The 20,113-nt window shown below is 47.9% G+C and overlaps 1 protein-coding gene and 2 long non-coding RNA genes across 8 annotated transcripts; 1 reads left to right on the plus strand and 2 right to left on the minus strand.

The window, feature by feature from the left end:
* On the minus strand, positions 1-1,088 carry LOC125743118 (uncharacterized). The gene is made up of 4 exons (XR_007398283.1): positions 879-1,088; positions 473-612; positions 198-254; positions 1-124 (listed from the first exon to the last, which is right to left on the minus strand). It is a non-coding gene; the product is annotated as an uncharacterized LOC125743118 (long non-coding RNA).
* Positions 1,089-5,365: 4,277 nt separating this feature from the next.
* LOC125743120 (uncharacterized) lies at positions 5,366-13,082 on the minus strand. Of its 2 annotated transcripts, none has more exons than XR_007398285.1 (3): positions 12,961-13,082; positions 8,818-8,917; positions 5,366-5,414 (listed from the first exon to the last, which is right to left on the minus strand). It is a non-coding gene; the product is annotated as an uncharacterized LOC125743120 (long non-coding RNA). The 2 variants fall into 2 exon arrangements; XR_007398284.1 differs by lacking the exon at positions 12,961-13,082 and adding an exon at positions 12,278-12,399.
* On the plus strand, positions 8,536-16,743 carry LOC125743116 (uncharacterized). Of its 5 annotated transcripts, none has more exons than XM_049015796.1 (5): positions 8,536-8,972; positions 10,989-11,077; positions 12,433-12,534; positions 15,241-15,622; positions 16,221-16,743. In XM_049015796.1, the coding sequence occupies exons 3-5, from the start codon at positions 12,463-12,465 to the stop codon at positions 16,388-16,390; spliced, it is 624 nt and encodes a 207-aa protein (XP_048871753.1). In that variant the 5' UTR covers positions 8,536-8,972; positions 10,989-11,077; positions 12,433-12,462; the 3' UTR covers positions 16,391-16,743. The 5 variants fall into 5 exon arrangements, with proteins under 5 accessions (XP_048871753.1, XP_048871752.1, XP_048871750.1 ...); XM_049015795.1 differs by lacking the exon at positions 12,433-12,534 and adding an exon at positions 13,116-13,217; XM_049015793.1 differs by lacking the exon at positions 8,536-8,972 and having other exon boundaries at positions 10,951-11,077; positions 11,750-13,217.
* The last annotated feature ends 3,370 nt before the right edge of the window (positions 16,744-20,113 follow it).

Consider the following 20,113-nt stretch of genomic DNA (forward strand, 5'->3'; position numbering starts at 1 on the left):
CTGGCTTTGGTTTGACACCGTTTGATGCAGACAGACTGCAGGTCAGGAAGCTCTGTGTTAATGACGCATGCAGCCGAGTGTCATTACACCTCTGCCTCTGGACCTCCTCCGTGTCCTTCAGTACCTGTAATTTGACAGTTACTGGTACCATGTGATTCCTCCTTTGGCTTCACAAAACCAGAAGGCTCGGGGTTTACCTGATTTTTAAGCTTAGCTCCAATATGGAGGCATCAGGGTCTTTAGTGTGAAGATTCCTGCAGAATAACACACATTTGACATTACATATGCATCAAGTGGTACAGCCTGCTGCCTTTTAATAGTGGAGCATAAAATGCAAAGCATTCAATCTTGTATTTTGGACAGTAACATACTGCAATGAGGCATGTAACTGTATGTGAGTAAGGGAAAGGTGTCTGCTGTCTGCATTTAGCTGCTGGGTGTAACAGAGTTTATTCGCTGTTTCTCTGTTTACCTGCTGGCTGTAAAACAGCACATAGGCACTGCTGGCTCTCTTCCTCAGCACCGATGCCTCGTCTGCCCGCTTCACCTTGTGGGCATTAAATGTCAGCCAGGCCTTTTCCTTCTCACTGAAAGCATCGCTGACATAGTGACCTACAGGACAGACAGGTAAGACACCCTCTGATTATTTGATTTAAAATACGTCTTCTAGGTCACATGACTTTAGCATCTTAAGTATACAAATTGAGTGGCTACTCTCACGTAAGTATTTTGCCTTGTCTTGCTACAGAAATGTGTATAACAGTAAGAGCAGTGGGTGGCATTACAGCACTCAAGTGATTCCTTGCAGTGAATAAAGAAGGTCTTGTTAAAAAGCAGGACCTGTCTGAGGTCCATGTGTGTGCGTACATGTATCTTACCATAGGTGGCGCTGGAGCCTAGGTGGCTGAGAACAGAGACGAGCCGATACATGTGCCTGGCTGGCGGTCTCTCTGTTCCTCTCTGAAGAGAAAAGTCACGGTCAACTACAGCTCTCTAAGGCAGCTCCACCACTCTGCATCTCCAGTTTCTCTGGCTCTCATTTCTTACTCTGCTTCACTAATATTCTGCTTCTCTCTCTCCCTCTCATATCTTCCTCTATCTCTCCCTACCGTCAGCAGTGTAGCTGTACGCTGCTCTGTCTAAGGGGGGTGGCAGTCATAGGAGAAACCAAACACAAGCACATGAGGTGCAATGACATTTGCTCCTGTAGCCATAGATAAAATAAGTGGTCTAACCAAAATAAGAGAGTTGCTGGGCAACATTCTCTTGCCCAGAGACACAGGACTGTCCAGGACCATCCCACTATTGTGGGGATTTTATCCACTCTTGCTGGTTTCATCACTATTACTTTCTAATTCTTTGAACTGTAGCAAATGGTTCTATATAATTTGCTGTATAATACACTATGTTATGACTATGTATAATAATGGAAGCATGCCCTAAGGTAGTTATTTGCTTCCCTGTAATGGTGTTTATAAGTGCATCTGCCGCAACAATCTATAATGTTAAAATACAGGAGCCTGTTGTGTGTCTGAGCCCAGCCATTTACCCAGGTGTACCTGCAGGGGGCGGTGACTCCACTTCAGGTGGGCTCCTGCAGAGTGTAACACTCCCCTCCTTCACAGGAGCAGACCCATCCCAGGCGAGCATCCTCAGGGGATCATCTGGTATTCCTGCCGTCAGGTCCTGTGTTTTTTGGGGGCTCAAATCCCCCGTCGCCAAACCTGACGGCTGAACCCCGATGATCCCCGTGGTCTAGACCTTCGGCTGACCTGCAGGAGATTCATGCAGTCAAACTATTATTCATACAAGTTCAAATGTGCTTATGAATACTGTTGGTCTATTTAATCCCATTGTTTTTAAGAACTGACAATGTACATGATTATGTGTCTGCTCTAATTTTGCCATTTACTGTCTCTATGCAGATGCAGACTTACAGATGTGCCTCTTTCCGAGGAGCTTCCTCTGTCTTGGGAGTCACCGTCAGCTGGGTGATCTCCTCGCTGAAGTGGGGGAGCAAGGTGACCTCCCGACAGAGAACCCGGTCCTGCACTTTCTTCAGCTTGTACTGTCGCGTAACTCTGAACCTTTTCTAGTGCAGGACCAGGATTCTGCAGAAGTACAAGGACAGACAGTGAGAGAAAGAGGAATGATATTAAACACCCACACCTCACTGTCAATGAAGAAATGAATTAGGCCTATGTACAGGTCAACCGTAGACCACACATTTGTCATGCTATTAACATTACTGAACAACATGCACATATAGTGTGTTCCTGCTGTTGATTTCACTGGAAAAGTATCCAACTTACCGAGGCAGTGTAACAAATGCCCATGAGAGCATTGCCTGGCTCCCCCTGCAGGCGTCACATTCGGACTCCACTTCCGTATCCTGTAACAGCACACAGCAGTACTCAGTGATGAGCGCCTTTCACCAGGATCATTACGACACAACACAACACTTCTATGTGTCAGTGCCAGCTAGTATAGCATGAAGTCAGTAGTTGTACAAATGTGTGTGTGTCTCTGGAATACAGCCAGTTGTAAGTGATCCTGTGTGAGCGGAGCTACAGGCACCTTGAAATAGTTCTTGAGTAAGTTTTGCACAGACCCACGGGGAAGGACATCCACAGATAGATTATTAAATTTCTCTGTCCTAGAGGTCTGTGCTCCAGAACTGCCAGAAACCAAGAAGGAGGAAAGAGATACAAAGAAACTGAATATTTCAAATACGCCAGATCAATGACATCTGCACCTTCAATAAGAACTGGATCCCTAACACAGGTCTATCAAGAGTTTAGGTCTTTGTGGCAGCAGCACGCAAGGAATTCAGACAGGTGTGTAAGAGCAGTAAAATCTGCAGCGTTTACCTGGTACAGGTCTTCTGGCAGAGCATTTCAAAAGTCAGGTTTGCCTCAACCGGACAGAGGTATGTGGTCGTACTCTCACTGGCATGAACTGATGCTCCCAGGGCACTCAACCGAGAAATCAAAAAACTGAAAGATCCATGGTCATCCTAGATGACAGGAGATAAGCTGAAAATGTTTGCAAATTGAAAATGTTTACATAGAACTTTATATTTTCCAGTGAACGGTGCTTATTTCATTTGTGTTCTCCTTGGTCAACCACACTACCCTAAAGACGACAATTTAGTGATTCTGTTTTTATGTGTAGTAGAATTTTCTTACACTCTGCTCCTCTTCAGAAATCCGGTCTGAAAACTTCACAATCAACCTTCTCAGTAACTGCTCCTTTTCTGTTGCTTCGTGAGTGGAAGCCAGAAGATCATTTAGAAGTCTGCAGATCAAGAGAGGGAGAGTTGGTATCTACACTTTCACTCAGATCATTATGACTGTTGTGATTCGGATATTAATACACGTGGACACTGCAAGTGAAAAATCATGCGTAAGAAGTTCAGTATGGGGTGGATATTCCTGCTGGGTACCTCATCAGGTCTCAGTGCTCCTTCTGCCTAGTGAGGTCCTGGCTGAAGGACGGTAGGTGAAAAAGGCACTGCAGGGTGGCATTCATGAAACAGTTCTGCCCCAGGTTTGGTAGCCTGAAAGACAGAGAAACAGATGTGCCTTAAAACCTCGCCCACCCACGTTATTGGTACTGTTTGTAACAGTCGGAAAACCCTGACCTGGAAGCTTCACAGGAGCTTAGTGCTTACCCGAGGCAGACCAGGGCCGGGCGCCGTCCCTCTGCAGAGTCAGACCTGTCATTATTCAGGAACCTGAGAGTGGAGATGATGCCGGAGAAAAAGAGAATGAAGTAATAAAAAGCTTATTAGACGTCTTAATAGGGTTAATTACAGACATACCAATATGATCAAACATATACTGGTTACCTTTTCAGGAAGCTGGACTTCTGTCACCACCGGAGGGGACTGCTGCTCCTCTTCTTCACCCTCAGGAGAGGATGTGCTGGATGTCAGTGACTTGGAGGAAACAAGAACACATTCAGCTTTAGGAATGGATACGAGGTCACCACTGGATTTTGAAATCACACTTGTATTATCTCCGATCTTTGTACCTCAGTGTCGACAGTGACTACACAGGGACTCTGGCTGCTCGCGGAAGCATCACTGTCAGCTGACTTCCGTCCAACCTCCTCTGAGCTAAAAGAGCCACAACCGCTGCAGTGAGTAGCTCCAGTGTCACATTGCTGTTAACAGAAGATGAGTCAGTGTAAGGGAACAAGCACTGAATACAGACATAGATAAAGCAAATATACCATCACAAATGTCATCCTCCTTAGGCTTGGTTTATTAAAGTTTTGTTCCTCAGAAGCAAAAACTATTTACAACGTAGTAATAAGGTACTGTTTCGTTACAAAAAACTGTCCAAGACTTGCCCAATGACTGTGCAGCTGACAATGGACCTGAAGACAATGTCGTGCAGGTGAGCAGCCAACAGGACAGTGCAAGCTCAGGAATAGAACTAAATGTTGATGGAGATCTATTCAGACAGAGGATAGTAAGAAGTAGGCTGGGCAGGAGAAGCACCCAGCACCAAACCTTACAGCGGGTGAAATGTATAGTGGACAACAGACATGCCCATTCTGAAAGTGATTTGGGGAGACCTGCTGAGAAGCAGAGGCGGCGGCCCATGAGGAGATTCAACCAGAGGAGACCCATTCTGACTCGCACAATGTCATACACCGAACTGGTGAATCCAACAAAGTCAGACTGGGGAGAGCCCAGCCCCCAGAGAGCTGCAGACAGTACCTGGAGAGGGATGGAAGAGCTCCCCACTATGCAGGCCACGTAAACATGTTCCACGTGGTGTGTGTGACCCTCCTCCTGAAAGCGACTCGCCTCTAAAATGACCCGCTTCCTCCACAAAGACTCTCGCCTCCTCAAAGTGACCCTCAAATGACCCTCAAATCGATATAGGTTTAAGTAGCAGAAATGTGCAGGGCCCAGTCAATGACAATTCTCAGGGTTCAAGAAAAAAGTCGTCTTGTCTCAGATTCTGGAGGAAGTTGGCTAAAGTGAGCGTGGCTGAAGTGAGCATGGCTGAGGTGAGCCAAGACTTGCCCAATGACTGTGCAGCTGACAATGGACCTGAAGACAATGTCGTGCAGGTGAGCAGCCAACAGGACAGTGCAAGCTCAGGAATAGAACTGAATGTTGATGGAGATCTATTCAGACGGAGGATAGTAAGAAGTAGGCTGGGCAGGAGAAGCACCCGGCACCAAACCTTACAGCGGGTGAAATGTATAGTGGACAACAGACATACCCATTCTGAAAATGATTTGGGTAGACCTGCTAAAAGGCAGAGGCGGCAGCCCATGAGGAGATTCAACCAGAGGAGACCCATTCCGACTCGCACAAAGTCAGACACCGAACTCATGAATCCAACAAAGTCAGACTGGGGAGAGCCCAGCCCCCAGAGAGCTGCAGACAGTACCTGGAGAGGGGTGGAGGAGCTCCCCACTATGCAGGCCACGTAAACATGTTCCACGTGGTTTGTGACCCTCCTCCTCAAAGCGACTCGCCTCCACAATGACCCGCTTCCTCCACAAAGACTCTCGCCTCCTCAAAGTGTCCCTCAAATCGATATAGGTTTAAGTAGCAGAAATGTGCAGGATCCAGTCAATGACAATTCTCAGGCTTCAAGAAAAAAGTCGTCTTGTCTCAGATTCTGGAAGAAGTTGGCTAAAGTGAGCGTGGCTAAAGTGAGCGTGGCTAAAGTGAGCGTGGCTAAAGTGAGCGTGGCTGAAGTGAGCCAAGACTTGCCCAATGACTGTGCAGCTGACAATGGACCTGAAGACAATGTCATGCAGGTGAGCAGCCAACAGGACAGTGCAAGCTCAGGAATAGAACTAAATGTTGATGGAGATCTATTCAGACAGAGGATAGTAAGAAGTAGGCTGGGCAGGAGAAGCACCCAGCACCAAACCTTACAGCGGGTGAAATGTATAGTGGACAACAGACATGCCCATTCTGAAAGTGATTTGGGGAGACCTGCTGAGAAGCAGAGGCGGCGGCCCATGAGGAGATTCAACCAGAGGAGACCCATTCTGACTCGCACAATGTCATACACCGAACTGGTGAATCCAACAAAGTCAGACTGGGGAGAGCCCAGCCCCCAGAGAGCTGCAGACAGTACCTGGAGAGGGATGGAAGAGCTCCCCACTATGCAGGCCACGTAAACATGTTCCACGTGGTGTGTGTGACCCTCCTCCTGAAAGCGACTCGCCTCTAAAATGACCCGCTTCCTCCACAAAGACTCTCGCCTCCTCAAAGTGACCCTCAAATGACCCTCAAATCGATATAGGTTTAAGTAGCAGAAATGTGCAGGGCCCAGTCAATGACAATTCTCAGGGTTCAAGAAAAAAGTCGTCTTGTCTCAGATTCTGGAGGAAGTTGGCTAAAGTGAGCGTGGCTGAAGTGAGCATGGCTGAGGTGAGCCAAGACTTGCCCAATGACTGTGCAGCTGACAATGGACCTGAAGGCAATGTCGTGCAGGTGAGCAGCCAACAGGACAGTGCAAGCTCAGGAATAGAACTGAATGTTGATGGAGATCTATTCAGATGGAGGATAGTAAGAAGTAGGCTGGGCAGGAGAAGCACCCGGCACCAAACCTTACAGCGGGTGAAATGTATAGTGGACAACAGACATACCCATTCTGAAAATGATTTGGGAAGACCTGCTAAAAGGCAGAGGCGGCAGCCCATGAGGAGATTCAACCAGAGGAGACCCATTCCGACTCGCACAAAGTCAGACACCGAACTCGTGAATCCAACAAAGTCAGACTGGGGAGAGCCCAGCCCCCAGAGAGCTGCAGACAGTACCTGGAGAGGGATGGAGGAGCTCCCCATTATGCAGGCCACGTAAACATGTTCCACTTGGTTTGTGACCCTCCTCCTCAAAGCGACTCGCCTCCACAATGACCCGCTTCCTCCACAAAGACTCTCGCCTCCTCAAAGTGACCCTCAAATCGATATAGGTTTTAGTTGCAGAAATGTGTAGGACCCAGTCAATGACAATTCTCAGGGTTCAAGAAAAAAGTCGTCTTGTCTCAGATTCTGGAGGAAGTTGGCTAAAGTGAGCGTGGCTAAAGTGAGCATGGCTGAAGTGAGCCAAGACTTGCCCAATGACTGTGCAGCTGACAATGGACCTGAAGGCAATGTCGTGCAGGTGAGCAGCCAACAGGACAGTGCAAGCTCAGGAATAGAACTGAATGTTGATGGAGATCTATTCAGATGGAGGATAGTAAGAAGTAGGCTGGGCAGGAGAAGCACCCGGCACCAAACCTTACAGCGGGTGAAATGTATAGTGGACAACAGACATACCCATTCTGAAAATGATTTGGGAAGACCTGCTAAAAGGCAGAGGCGGCAGCCCATGAGGAGATTCAACCAGAGGAGACCCATTCCGACTCGCACAAAGTCAGACACCGAACTCGTGAATCCAACAAAGTCAGACTGGGGAGAGCCCAGCCCCCAGAGAGCTGCAGACAGTACCTGGAGAGGGATGGAGGAGCTCCCCATTATGCAGGCCACGTAAACATGTTCCACTTGGTTTGTGACACTCCTCCTCAAAGCGACTCGCCTCCACAATGACCCGCTTCCTCCACAAAGACTCTCGCCTCCTCAAAGTGACCCTCAAATCGATATAGGTTTTAGTTGCAGAAATGTGTAGGACCCAGTCAATGACAATTCTCAGGGTTCAAGAAAAAAGTCGTCTTGTCTCAGATTCTGGAGGAAGTTGGCTAAAGTGAGCGTGGCTAAAGTGAGCATGGCTGAAGTGAGCCAAGACTTGCCCAATGACTGTGCAGCTGACAATGGACCTGAAGGCAATGTCGTGCAGGTGAGCAGCCAACAGGACAGTGCAAGCTCAGGAATAGAACTGAATGTTGATGGAGATCTATTCAGATGGAGGATAGTAAGAAGTAGGCTGGGCAGGAGAAGCACCCGGCACCAAACCTTACAGCGGGTGAAATGTATAGTGGACAACAGACATACCCATTCTGAAAATGATTTGGGAAGACCTGCTAAAAGGCAGAGGCGGCAGCCCATGAGGAGATTCAACCAGAGGAGACCCATTCCGACTCGCACAAAGTCAGACACCGAACTCGTGAATCCAACAAAGTCAGACTGGGGAGAGCCCAGCCCCCAGAGAGCTGCAGACAGTACCTGGAGAGGGATGGAGGAGCTCCCCATTATGCAGGCCACGTAAACATGTTCCACTTGGTTTGTGACCCTCCTCCTCAAAGCGACTCGCCTCCACAATGACCCGCTTCCTCCACAAAGACTCTCGCCTCCTCAAAGTGACCCTCAAATCGATATAGGTTTTAGTTGCAGAAATGTGTAGGACCCAGTCAATGACAATTCTCAGGGTTCAAGAAAAAAGTCGTCTTGTCTCAGATTCTGGAGGAAGTTGGCTAAAGTGAGCGTGGCTAAAGTGAGCATGGCTGAAGTGAGCCAAGACTTGCCCAATGACTGTGCAGCTGACAATGGACCTGAAGGCAATGTCGTGCAGGTGAGCAGCCAACAGGACAGTGCAAGCTCAGGAATAGAACTGAATGTTGATGGAGATCTATTCAGATGGAGGATAGTAAGAAGTAGGCTGGGCAGGAGAAGCACCCGGCACCAAACCTTACAGCGGGTGAAATGTATAGTGGACAACAGACATACCCATTCTGAAAATGATTTGGGAAGACCTGCTAAAAGGCAGAGGCGGCAGCCCATGAGGAGATTCAACCAGAGGAGACCCATTCCGACTCGCACAAAGTCAGACACCGAACTCGTGAATCCAAGAAAGTCAGACTGGGGAGAGCCCAGCCCCCAGAGAGCTGCAGGCAGTACCTGGAGAGGGATGGAGGAGCTCCCCACTATGCAGGCCACGTAAACATGTTCCACGTGGTTTGTGACCCTCCTCCTCAAAGCGACTCGCCTCTAAAATGACCTGCTTCCTCCACAAAGACTCTCGCCTCCTCAAAGTGACCCTCAAATCGATATAGGTTTTAGTTGCAGAAATGTGTAGGACCCAGTCAATGACAATTCTCAGGGTTCAAGAAAAAAGTCGTCTTGTCTCAGATTCTGGAGGAAGTTGGCTAAAGTGAGCGTGGCTAAAGTGAGCATGGCTGAAGTGAGCCAAGACTTGCCCAATGACTGTGCAGCTGACAATGGACCTGAAGACAATGTCGTGCAGGTGAGCAGCCAACAGGACAGTGCAAGCTCAGGAATAGAACTGAATGTTGATGGAGATCTATTCAGATGGAGGATAGTAAGAAGTAGGCTGGGCAGGAGAAGCACCCGGCACCAAACCTTACAGCGGGTGAAATGTATAGTGGACAACAGACATACCCATTCTGAAAATGATTTGGGAAGACCTGCTAAAAGGCAGAGGCGGCAGCCCATGAGGAGATTCAACCAGAGGAGACCCATTCCGACTCGCACAAAGTCAGACACCGAACTCGTGAATCCAACAAAGTCAGACTGGGGAGAGCCCAGCCCCCAGAGAGCTGCAGACAGTACCTGGAGAGGGATGGAGGAGCTCCCCATTATGCAGGCCACGTAAACATGTTCCACTTGGTTTGTGACCCTCCTCCTCAAAGCGACTCGCCTCCACAATGACCCGCTTCCTCCACAAAGACTCTCGCCTCCTCAAAGTGACCCTCAAATCGATATAGGTTTTAGTTGCAGAAATGTGTAGGACCCAGTCAATGACAATTCTCAGGGTTCAAGAAAAAAGTCGTCTTGTCTCAGATTCTGGAGGAAGTTGGCTAAAGTGAGCGTGGCTAAAGTGAGCATGGCTGAAGTGAGCCAAGACTTGCCCAATGACTGTGCAGCTGACAATGGACCTGAAGGCAATGTCGTGCAGGTGAGCAGCCAACAGGACAGTGCAAGCTCAGGAATAGAACTGAATGTTGATGGAGATCTATTCAGATGGAGGATAGTAAGAAGTAGGCTGGGCAGGAGAAGCACCCGGCACCAAACCTTACAGCGGGTGAAATGTATAGTGGACAACAGACATACCCATTCTGAAAATGATTTGGGAAGACCTGCTAAAAGGCAGAGGCGGCAGCCCATGAGGAGATTCAACCAGAGGAGACCCATTCCGACTCGCACAAAGTCAGACACCGAACTCGTGAATCCAACAAAGTCAGACTGGGGAGAGCCCAGCCCCCAGAGAGCTGCAGACAGTACCTGGAGAGGGATGGAGGAGCTCCCCATTATGCAGGCCACGTAAACATGTTCCACTTGGTTTGTGACCCTCCTCCTCAAAGCGACTCGCCTCCACAATGACCCGCTTCCTCCACAAAGACTCTCGCCTCCTCAAAGTGACCCTCAAATCGATATAGGTTTTAGTTGCAGAAATGTGTAGGACCCAGTCAATGACAATTCTCAGGGTTCAAGAAAAAAGTCGTCTTGTCTCAGATTCTGGAGGAAGTTGGCTAAAGTGAGCGTGGCTAAAGTGAGCATGGCTGAAGTGAGCCAAGACTTGCCCAATGACTGTGCAGCTGACAATGGACCTGAAGGCAATGTCGTGCAGGTGAGCAGCCAACAGGACAGTGCAAGCTCAGGAATAGAACTGAATGTTGATGGAGATCTATTCAGATGGAGGATAGTAAGAAGTAGGCTGGGCAGGAGAAGCACCCGGCACCAAACCTTACAGCGGGTGAAATGTATAGTGGACAACAGACATACCCATTCTGAAAATGATTTGGGAAGACCTGCTAAAAGGCAGAGGCGGCAGCCCATGAGGAGATTCAACCAGAGGAGACCCATTCCGACTCGCACAAAGTCAGACACCGAACTCGTGAATCCAACAAAGTCAGACCGGGGAGAGCCCAGCCCCCAGAGAGCTGCAGACAGTACCTGGAGAGGGATGGAGGAGCTCCCCATTATGCAGGCCACGTAAACATGTTCCACTTGGTTTGTGACCCTCCTCCTCAAAGCGACTCGCCTCCACAATGACCCGCTTCCTCCACAAAGACTCTCGCCTCCTCAAAGTGACCCTCAAATCGATATAGGTTTAAGTAGCAGAAATGTGCAGGACCCAGTCAATGACAATTCTCAGGCTTCAAGAAAAAAGTCGTCTTGTCTCAGATTCTGGAGGAAGGTGGCTAAAGTGAGCGTGGCTGAAGTGAGCATGGCTGAAGTGAGCCAAGACTTGCCCAATGACTGTGCAGCTGACAATGGACCTGAAGACAATGTCGTGCAGGTGAGCAGCCAACAGGACAGTGCAAGCTCAGGAATAGAACTGAATGTTGATGGAGATCTATTCAGATGGAGGATAGTAAGAAGTAGGCTGGGCAGGAGAAGCACACGGCACCAAACCTTACAGCGGGTGAAATGTATAGTGGACAACAGACATACCCATTCTGAAAATGATTTGGGAAGACCTGCTAAAAGGCAGAGGCGGCAGCCCATGAGGAGATTCAACCAGAGGAGACCCATTCCGACTCGCACAAAGTCAGACACCGAACTCGTGAATCCAACAAAGTCAGACTGGGGAGAGCCCAGCCCCCAGAGAGCTGCAGACAGTACCTGGAGAGGGATGGAGGAGCTCCCCATTATGCAGGCCACGTAAACATGTTCCACTTGGTTTGTGACCCTCCTCCTCAAAGCGACTCGCCTCCACAATGACCCGCTTCCTCCACAAAGACTCTCGCCTCCTCAAAGTGACCCTCAAATCGATATAGGTTTTAGTTGCAGAAATGTGTAGGACCCAGTCAATGACAATTCTCAGGGTTCAAGAAAAAAGTCGTCTTGTCTCAGATTCTGGAGGAAGTTGGCTAAAGTGAGCGTGGCTAAAGTGAGCATGGCTGAAGTGAGCCAAGACTTGCCCAATGACTGTGCAGCTGACAATGGACCTGAAGGCAATGTCGTGCAGGTGAGCAGCCAACAGGACAGTGCAAGCTCAGGAATAGAACTGAATGTTGATGGAGATCTATTCAGATGGAGGATAGTAAGAAGTAGGCTGGGCAGGAGAAGCACCCGGCACCAAACCTTACAGCGGGTGAAATGTATAGTGGACAACAGACATACCCATTCTGAAAATGATTTGGGAAGACCTGCTAAAAGGCAGAGGCGGCAGCCCATGAGGAGATTCAACCAGAGGAGACCCATTCCGACTCGCACAAAGTCAGACACCGAACTCGTGAATCCAACAAAGTCAGACTGGGGAGAGCCCAGCCCCCAGAGAGCTGCAGACAGTACCTGGAGAGGGATGGAGGAGCTCCCCATTATGCAGGCCACGTAAACATGTTCCACTTGGTTTGTGACCCTCCTCCTCAAAGCGACTCGCCTCCACAATGACCCGCTTCCTCCACAAAGACTCTCGCCTCCTCAAAGTGACCCTCAAATGACCCTCAAATCGATATAGGTTTTAGTTGCAGAAATGTGCAGGACCCAGTCAATGACAATTCTCAGGGTTCAAGAAAAAAGTCGTCTTGTCTCAGATTCTGGAGGAAGGTGGCTAAAGTGAGTGTGGCTGAAGTGAGCATGGCTGAAGTGAGCCAAGACTTGCCCAATGACTGTGCAGCTGACAATGGACCTGAAGACAATGTCGTGCAGGTGAGCAGCCAACAGGACAGTGCAAGCTCAGGAATAAAACTGAATGTTGATGGAGATCTATTCAGACGGAGGATAGTAAGAAGTAGGCTGGGCAGGAGAAGCACCCGGCACCAAACCTTACAGCGGGTGAAATGTATAGTGGACAACAGACATACCCATTCTGAAAATGATTTGGGAAGACCTGCTAAAAGGCAGAGGCGGCAGCCCATGAGGAGATTCAACCAGAGGAGACCCATTCCGACTCGCACAAAGTCAGACACCGAACTCGTGAATCCAACAAAGTCAGACTGGGGAGAGCCCAGCCCCCAGAGAGCTGCAGACAGTACCTGGAGAGGGATGGAGGAGCTCCCCATTATGCAGGCCACGTAAACATGTTCCACTTGGTTTGTGACCCTCCTCCTCAAAGCGACTCGCCTCCACAATGACCCGCTTCCTCCACAAAGACTCTCGCCTCCTCAAAGTGACCCTCAAATGACCCTCAAATCGATATAGGTTTTAGTTGCAGAAATGTGCAGGACCCAGTCAATGACAATTCTCAGGGTTCAAGAAAAAAGTCGTCTTGTCTCAGATTCTGGAGGAAGGTGGCTAAAGTGAGTGTGGCTGAAGTGAGCATGGCTGAAGTGAGCCAAGACTTGCCCAATGACTGTGCAGCTGACAATGGACCTGAAGACAATGTCGTGCAGGTGAGCAGCCAACAGGACAGTGCAAGCTCAGGAATAAAACTGAATGTTGATGGAGATCTATTCAGACGGAGGATAGTAAGAAGTAGGCTGGGCAGGAGAAGCACCCGGCACCAAACCTTACAGCGGGTGAAATGTATAGTGGACAACAGACATACCCATTCTGAAAATGATTTGGGGAGACCTGCTGAGAAGCAGAGGTGGCGGCCCATGAGGAGATTCAACCAGAGGAGACCCATTCCGACTCGCACAAAGTCAGACACCGAACTCGTGAATCCATCAAAGTCAGACTGGGGAGAGCCCAGCCCCCAGAGAGCTGCAGACAGTACCTGGAGAGGGATGGAGGAGCTCCCCACTATGCAGGCCACGTAAACATGTTCCACTTGGTTTGTGACCCTCCTCCTCAAAGCGACTCGCCTCCACAATGACCTGCTTCCTCCACAAAGACTCTCGCCTCCTCAAAGTGACCCTCAAATGACCCTCAAATCGATATAGGTTTTAGTTGCAGAAATGTGCAGGACCCAGTCAATGACAATTCTCAGGGTTTAAGAAAAAAGTCGTCTTGTCTCAGATTCTGGAGGAAGGTGGCTAAAGTGAGTGTGGCTGAAGTGAGCCAAGACTTGCCCAATGACTGTGCAGCTGACAATGGACCTGAAGACAATGTCGTGCAGGTGAGCAGCCAACAGGACAGTGCAAGCTCAGGAATAAAACTGAATGTTGATGGAGATCTATTCAGACGGAGGATAGTAAGAAGTAGGCTGGGCAGGAGAAGCACCCGGCACCAAACCTTACAGCGGGTGAAATGTATAGTGGACAACAGACATACCCATTCTGAAAATGATTTGGGAAGACCTGCTAAAAGGCAGAGGCGGCAGCCCATGAGGAGATTCAACCAGAGGAGACCCATTCCGACTCGCACAAAGTCAGACACCGAACTCGTGAATCCATCAAAGTCAGACTGGGGAGAGCCCAGCCCCCAGAGAGCTGCAGACAGTACCTGGAGAGGGATGGAGGAGCTCCCCACTATGCAGGCCACGTAAACATGTTCCACTTGGTTTGTGACCCTCCTCCTCAAAGCGACTCGCCTCCACAATGACCCGCTTCCTCCACAAAGACTCTCGCCTCCTCAAAGTGACCCTCAAATGACCCTCAAATTGATATAGGTTTTAGTTGCAGAAATGTGCAGGACCCAGTCAATGACAATTCTCAGGGTTTAAGAAAAAAGTCGTCTTGTCTCAGATTCTGGAGGAAGTTGGCTAAAGTGAGCGTGGCTAAAGTGAGCATGGCTGAAGTGAGCCAAGACTTGCCCAATGACTGTGCAGCTGACAATGGACCTGAAGACAATGTCGTGCAGGTGGGCAGCCAACAGGACAGTGCAAGCTCAGGAATAGAACTGAATGTTGATGGAGATCTATTCAGACGGAGGATAGTAAGAAGTAGGCTGGGCAGGAGAAGCACCCGGCACCAAACCTTACAGCGGGTGAAATGTATAGTGGACAACAGACATACCCATTCTGAGAATGATTTGGGAAGACCTGCTGAAAGGCAGAGCCGGCAGCCCATGAGGAGATTCAACCAGAGGTGACCCATTCCGACTCGCACAAAGTCAGACACCGAACTTGTGAATCCAAGAAAGTCAGACTGGGGAGAGCCCAGCCCCCAGAGAGCTGCAGGCAGTACCTGGAGAGGGATGGAGGAGCTCCCCACTATGCAGGCCACGTAAACATGTTCCACGTGGTTTGTGACCCTCCTCCTCAAAGCGACTCGCCTCTAAAATGACCTGCTTCCTCCACAAAAACTCTCGCCTCCTCAAAGTGACCCTCAAATCGATATAGGTTTAAGTAGCAGAAATGTGCAGGACCCAGTCAATGACAATTCTCAGGCTTCAAGAAAAAAGTCGTCTTGTCTCAGATTCTGGAGGAAGTTGGCTAAAGTGAGCGTGGCTAAAGTGAGCATGGCTGAAGTGAGCCAAGACTTGCCCAATGACTGTGCAGCTGACAATGGACCTGAAGGCAATGTCGTGCAGGTGAGCAGCCAACAGGACAGTGCAAGCTCAGGAATAGAACTGAATGTTGATGGAGATCTATTCAGATGGAGGATAGTAAGAAGTAGGCTGGGCAGGAGAAGCACCCAGCACCAAACCTTACAGCGGGTGAAATGTATAGTGGACAACAGACATACCCATTCTGAAAGTGATTTGGGGAGACCTGCTGAGAAGCAGAGGCGGCGGCCCATGAGGAGATTCAACCAGAGGAGACCCATTCCGACTCGCACAAAGGCAGACACCGAACTGGTGAATCCAACAAAGTCAGACTGGGGAGAGCCCAGCCCCCAGAGAGCTGCAGACAGGGCCTGGAGAGGGATGGAGGAGGCCATCGACCCAACGACGGCCACGGCACCAGACTCCAGTATGTAAATAGTGAAATAAGAACAGTCAAGCCTTGGACTGAGAGTAACTTGGTTTGCAAGTGGTGTTTTGCAAGGCGAGCAAAATTTTTACATAAATTTTAACTTGATAAACGAGTGTGGTCTTGCAATACGAGTATTATATATACGCTTTGTCTGCCGAGTGTCACGTGATCACAACTGAGCCGACGGTTCTTCTCTCTCTCGCTGCGGGATTGTGGGTATTCGTCTCCCATGCTCGGTCTCAGTCGGCGTGCCTCTGTCGTATAGTCAAAACTTAGTAGAAAAGCACTACTCGAATAAGACTAGCAGTACGAGCGATGAATCTGTTTAACGACAATGGAATGTCCAAATTTCCGCGAAATGGAAAAGGGGGCAAAAGCAGCTGTCATTGGACAGGTTCCTTGTTAAAGTCGCACAAAAGTCACGTTGTGTCGGTGTGTGGACAGTCTCAGGTCAGGCGGGTGGGACAGCAGGTGGGGGGCAGCAACAGCCGCAGCCATGTGGGGGCGACAATGAGTTCTGAACGGCCACCGTATGTGGACAAGATATTCCTTTATGTGTTATACTAACAAGGATATTGTTATTTCTGCTTTTCAGAGCTCCCCACTATGCAGGCCACAGAAACATGGTGCCCGTGGTTTGTGACCCTCCTCCTCAAAGCGACCAGCCTTCTCTTGAAAGCGGCCCATCTCCTCAAAGTGACTCGCCTCCACAATAACCCGCCTCCTCCGTCTGACGACACACATCAAGACCAGGAAGGTGCATAATGTTCATACTTGGGTGCGTTTGTCGGTCCGGAAAGTAATTAAATCTCGTCATGTAGGCTACGTTCTTAAAAACTGCTTGGATATAGCTTAATTATATGCCGTGGGCCTTTTAATGTGTTTGTTTGCAATTTCGCCAGGTAGGCTACCTTCTTTAAACTGCGTTTTGTTAGACTACATATTTCGGGATGTTTTATTGTAGTCTTTGTAAATATGTATATAGTTTAGCCTAACCAAGCCACGTAAGGGAGCCAGCCAGTTCAACTAGGTGCCGGTCCCAAGCCCGGATTAATGGGGAGGGTTGGCGTCAAGAAATAAAGATACTGTATCTTCACTGCATCACTGATGTCAAAATGTGGGGAATGTGTGGTTGTATAAATAAATGTGTTAAAGTAGGTTGATGATTCTGTGCTGTCTAAATTGTATAAAAAAATTCTAGGCATAGCAAAACAATTCTCCTCCTGTCTGAAAAGGCGTAGAAACGCCACTGAAACTTTACAGTTTTTGTGAGGGACAGTCGAATTCTCTCGTGAAGTTTTTTGTGATCCTGCTCCTACACTTTAAAAGTCGTTTCACCGCCGCATTCCCTGCTCCTTCAGTATTACCTCCATAGAATGAAGTGTGAATTCAACATACACAAGTATTCAGATTTTTAAACATAGTTTCATGTATGACAATAACCCAAATTTTAATACACAATTGCACAATTGAAAAACACGCACAAATTATTGCTCTGTATTTATGCCTGTTTTTTAGAGGTATGATATCTAACGTTAGTATAGTGAAGTTATACAGATATAGAGTACACTACATCAAAACAGGAAACAAGTGTAGCAGCGGATTTTGTGTTCATTCTGTGACTAGCATGCAGACACTTTTCCTCACACAGATGTGTTCATTACGCAGACAGCTTAAGATCATAGACTGTAAACAAGTGAAGCGTTTGTTTAGAAATGCTCCTTATTCACATCGTAGACGTTTAACTGCCTGTCACAGTAAAGAAATGTACTTGCTTTGTATAGTGGCCTATTTGTGTATTAGAAATGGAAGAAGCTGATTAAGCTAAACCTCACATGGACGACTTTGGGCTAATAATCTATTTGTATGGACCATCACAAAAAGTGTGTACCGCCACTGTCACTTGGGAGAAAATGTCTGACACTAACTAATTAATTCCAGGTGACTTATCTGCTCTTGTCATGTATAACCAAAACCTTTTCACCGCAAATTAAAACACATGTACATATAGCCTAGTATTATTAAACAACGCATTTATTTACAATTTATTACAATTTATTATTCATTTACAAGTTTTTTTTAAATGTTTTTGTTAGTGTACTGCAAATTCTTTAAATGACTAAATGACAACTTTAAGAGTAACTAATAATACTATCCTGTTAAGCATCCTTCTGTCTGTGGGTTTACATGGCTTTCCATTGACGCACAATAATATGAACTCAAAACCGGTTCAAGTGTGTGATTTTGTGAGTGTGTACCCTACAGTGGACTGGTAGCCCAAACAGTGTGTCTCCTGTCCTGCTCCTTGTGTTTGTGGGTTAGACTCCAGACTTAGTGCAAACCTGTGCTGGGTCTCAGTGTGGAAGACAGAAGGATGGACCTCAAATAATGGTGAATCCAACCATTCATGCTGAACATTCAAATATAGTTTATCATTATTTAGAGAAATACTTTAAAGTGATGAGCAAAGAGACCCGGGACACAGAGGTACAGGAGAGGCAAGGTTTATTATTTATATGCACTATACAAATAAAACCTACGTGAAAATATTTAAGGGCATAGGAAAGGCCATTTGAGGGTCGCTTTGAGGAGGCGAAAGTCTTTGAGGAGGAGGCGAAAGTCTTTGAGGAGGAGGCGGGTCACTTTGAGGAGACGGGCCGCTTTGAAGAGAAGGCTGCTCGCTTTGAGGAGGAGGCTGCTCGCTTTGAGGAGGAGGCGGGTCACTTTGAGGAGGAGACGGGTCGCTTTGAGGAGGAGACGGGTCGCTTTGAGGAGGAGGCGGATCGCTTTGAGGAGGAGGCGGATCGCTTTGAGGAGGAGGCGGATCGCTTTGAGGAGGAGGCGGATCGCTTTGAGGAGGAGGCGGATCGCTTTGAGGAGGAGGCGGATCGCTTTGAGGAGGAGGCGGATCGCTTTGAGGAGGAGGGTCACAAACCACGGGCACCATGTTTCTGTGGCCTGCATAGTGGGGAGCTCTGAAAAGCAGAAATAACAATATCCTTGTTAGTATAACACATAAAGGAATATCTTGTCCACATACGGTGGCCGTTCAGAACTCATTGTCGCCCCCACATGGCTGCGGCTGCTGCCGCCCCCCACCTGCTGTCCCACCCGCCTGACCTGAGACTGTCCACACACCGACACAACGTGACTTTTGTGCGACTTTAACAAGGAACCTGTCCAATGACAGCTGCTTTTGCCCCCTTTTCCATTTCGCGGAAATTTGGACATTCCATTGTCGTTAAACAGATTCATCGCTCGTACTGCTACAGTCTTATTCGAGTAGTGCTTTTCTACTAAGTTTTGACTATACGACAGAGGCACGCCGACTGAGACCGAGCATGGGAGACGATTACCCACAATCCCGCAGCGAGAGAGAGAAGAACCGTCGGCTCAGTTGTGATCACGTGACACTCGGCAGACAAAGAGTATATATAATAATAATAATAATAATAATAATACATTTTATTTAAAAGCGCCTTTCAAGACACTCAAGGGCACTGTACACAACAAATGATAAAACAAACATAAAAGGAGATAATTAACATAATCCTTAAAAAACAATCCAAAATAAGAAGACAGATTCAAAAAATGGTTATATGGAATAAGCAGTTTTAAACAAGTGAGTTTTGAGTCTAGATTTAAACAGAGGAAGAGAAGTAATGTTAGTAATGTCGGGAGGAAGCGAATTCCAGAGCCGGGGAGCAGAGCAGCAGAAAGCCCTGCTCCCCATAGTGGCAAGACGGTGGGAAGGGACAGAGAGAAGAAGAGAGGAAGAGGATCTGAGGCAGCGAGATGGAATGGCGACCTGAACCAAATCAGACAAATATGGAGGGGAGAGGTGGTGTATGGCCTTAAATGTATACAGGAGGATTTTGAAATTGATGCGATATTTAACTGGTAGCCAGTGAAGCTGCTGCAGAACAGGAGTGATGTGGTGGATAGAAGGGGTCCTGGTGATAATGCGAGCAGCAGAGTTCTGGACAAGTTGGAGCTTATTGATGGATTTTTGAGTAAGACCAAATAAAAGTGAATTACAGTAATCGATACGGGAAGTGACAAGACTATGGACAAGAATGGCGGTGGCGTGTGGGGTGAGAGAGGAACGGAGACGATTAATGTTGCGCAGATGAAAATATGCAGACCGAGTGATATTATTGATATGTGAATTAAAAGATAAAGTGCTATCTAGTATGACACCAAGGCTTTTCACATGTGGGGACGGGGAAACCAAAGAGTCATCTATGGCAATGGGAAAACAATTAGTTTTGGATATTGTTGATTTGGAGCCTACTAGAAGAAACTCTGTTTTAGTACTATTAAGTTTAAGAAAGTTTGAAGAAAACCATGATTTAAGTTCAGCTAAACAGAGGCTAAGGGAAGGTGGAGGAAGAGTGGAATCAGGTTTAGTAGACAAATAAAGCTGGGTGTCGTCGGCATAGCAGTGAAAATGAATATTATATTTACGGAAGATATGACCAAGAGGAA

This window comes from Brienomyrus brachyistius, chromosome 5 (genome assembly GCF_023856365.1).
Source record: "Brienomyrus brachyistius isolate T26 chromosome 5, BBRACH_0.4, whole genome shotgun sequence".
Taxonomy (NCBI): Eukaryota; Metazoa; Chordata; class Actinopteri; order Osteoglossiformes; family Mormyridae; genus Brienomyrus; species Brienomyrus brachyistius.

Coding starts and splice junctions, on each gene's coding strand:
- LOC125743116 (XM_049015796.1), top strand. CDS start 12,463: ATGGCTGAAGTGAGCCAAGACTTGCCCAATGACTGTGCAGCTGACAAT. Junction 12,535..15,240: donor CTGAAGACAATGTCGTGCAG/GTGAGCAGCCAA, acceptor AATGTCGTGCAG/GTGAGCAGCCAACAGGACAG. Junction 15,623..16,220: donor GGCCACGGCACCAGACTCCA/GTATGTAAATAG, acceptor TCTGCTTTTCAG/AGCTCCCCACTATGCAGGCC.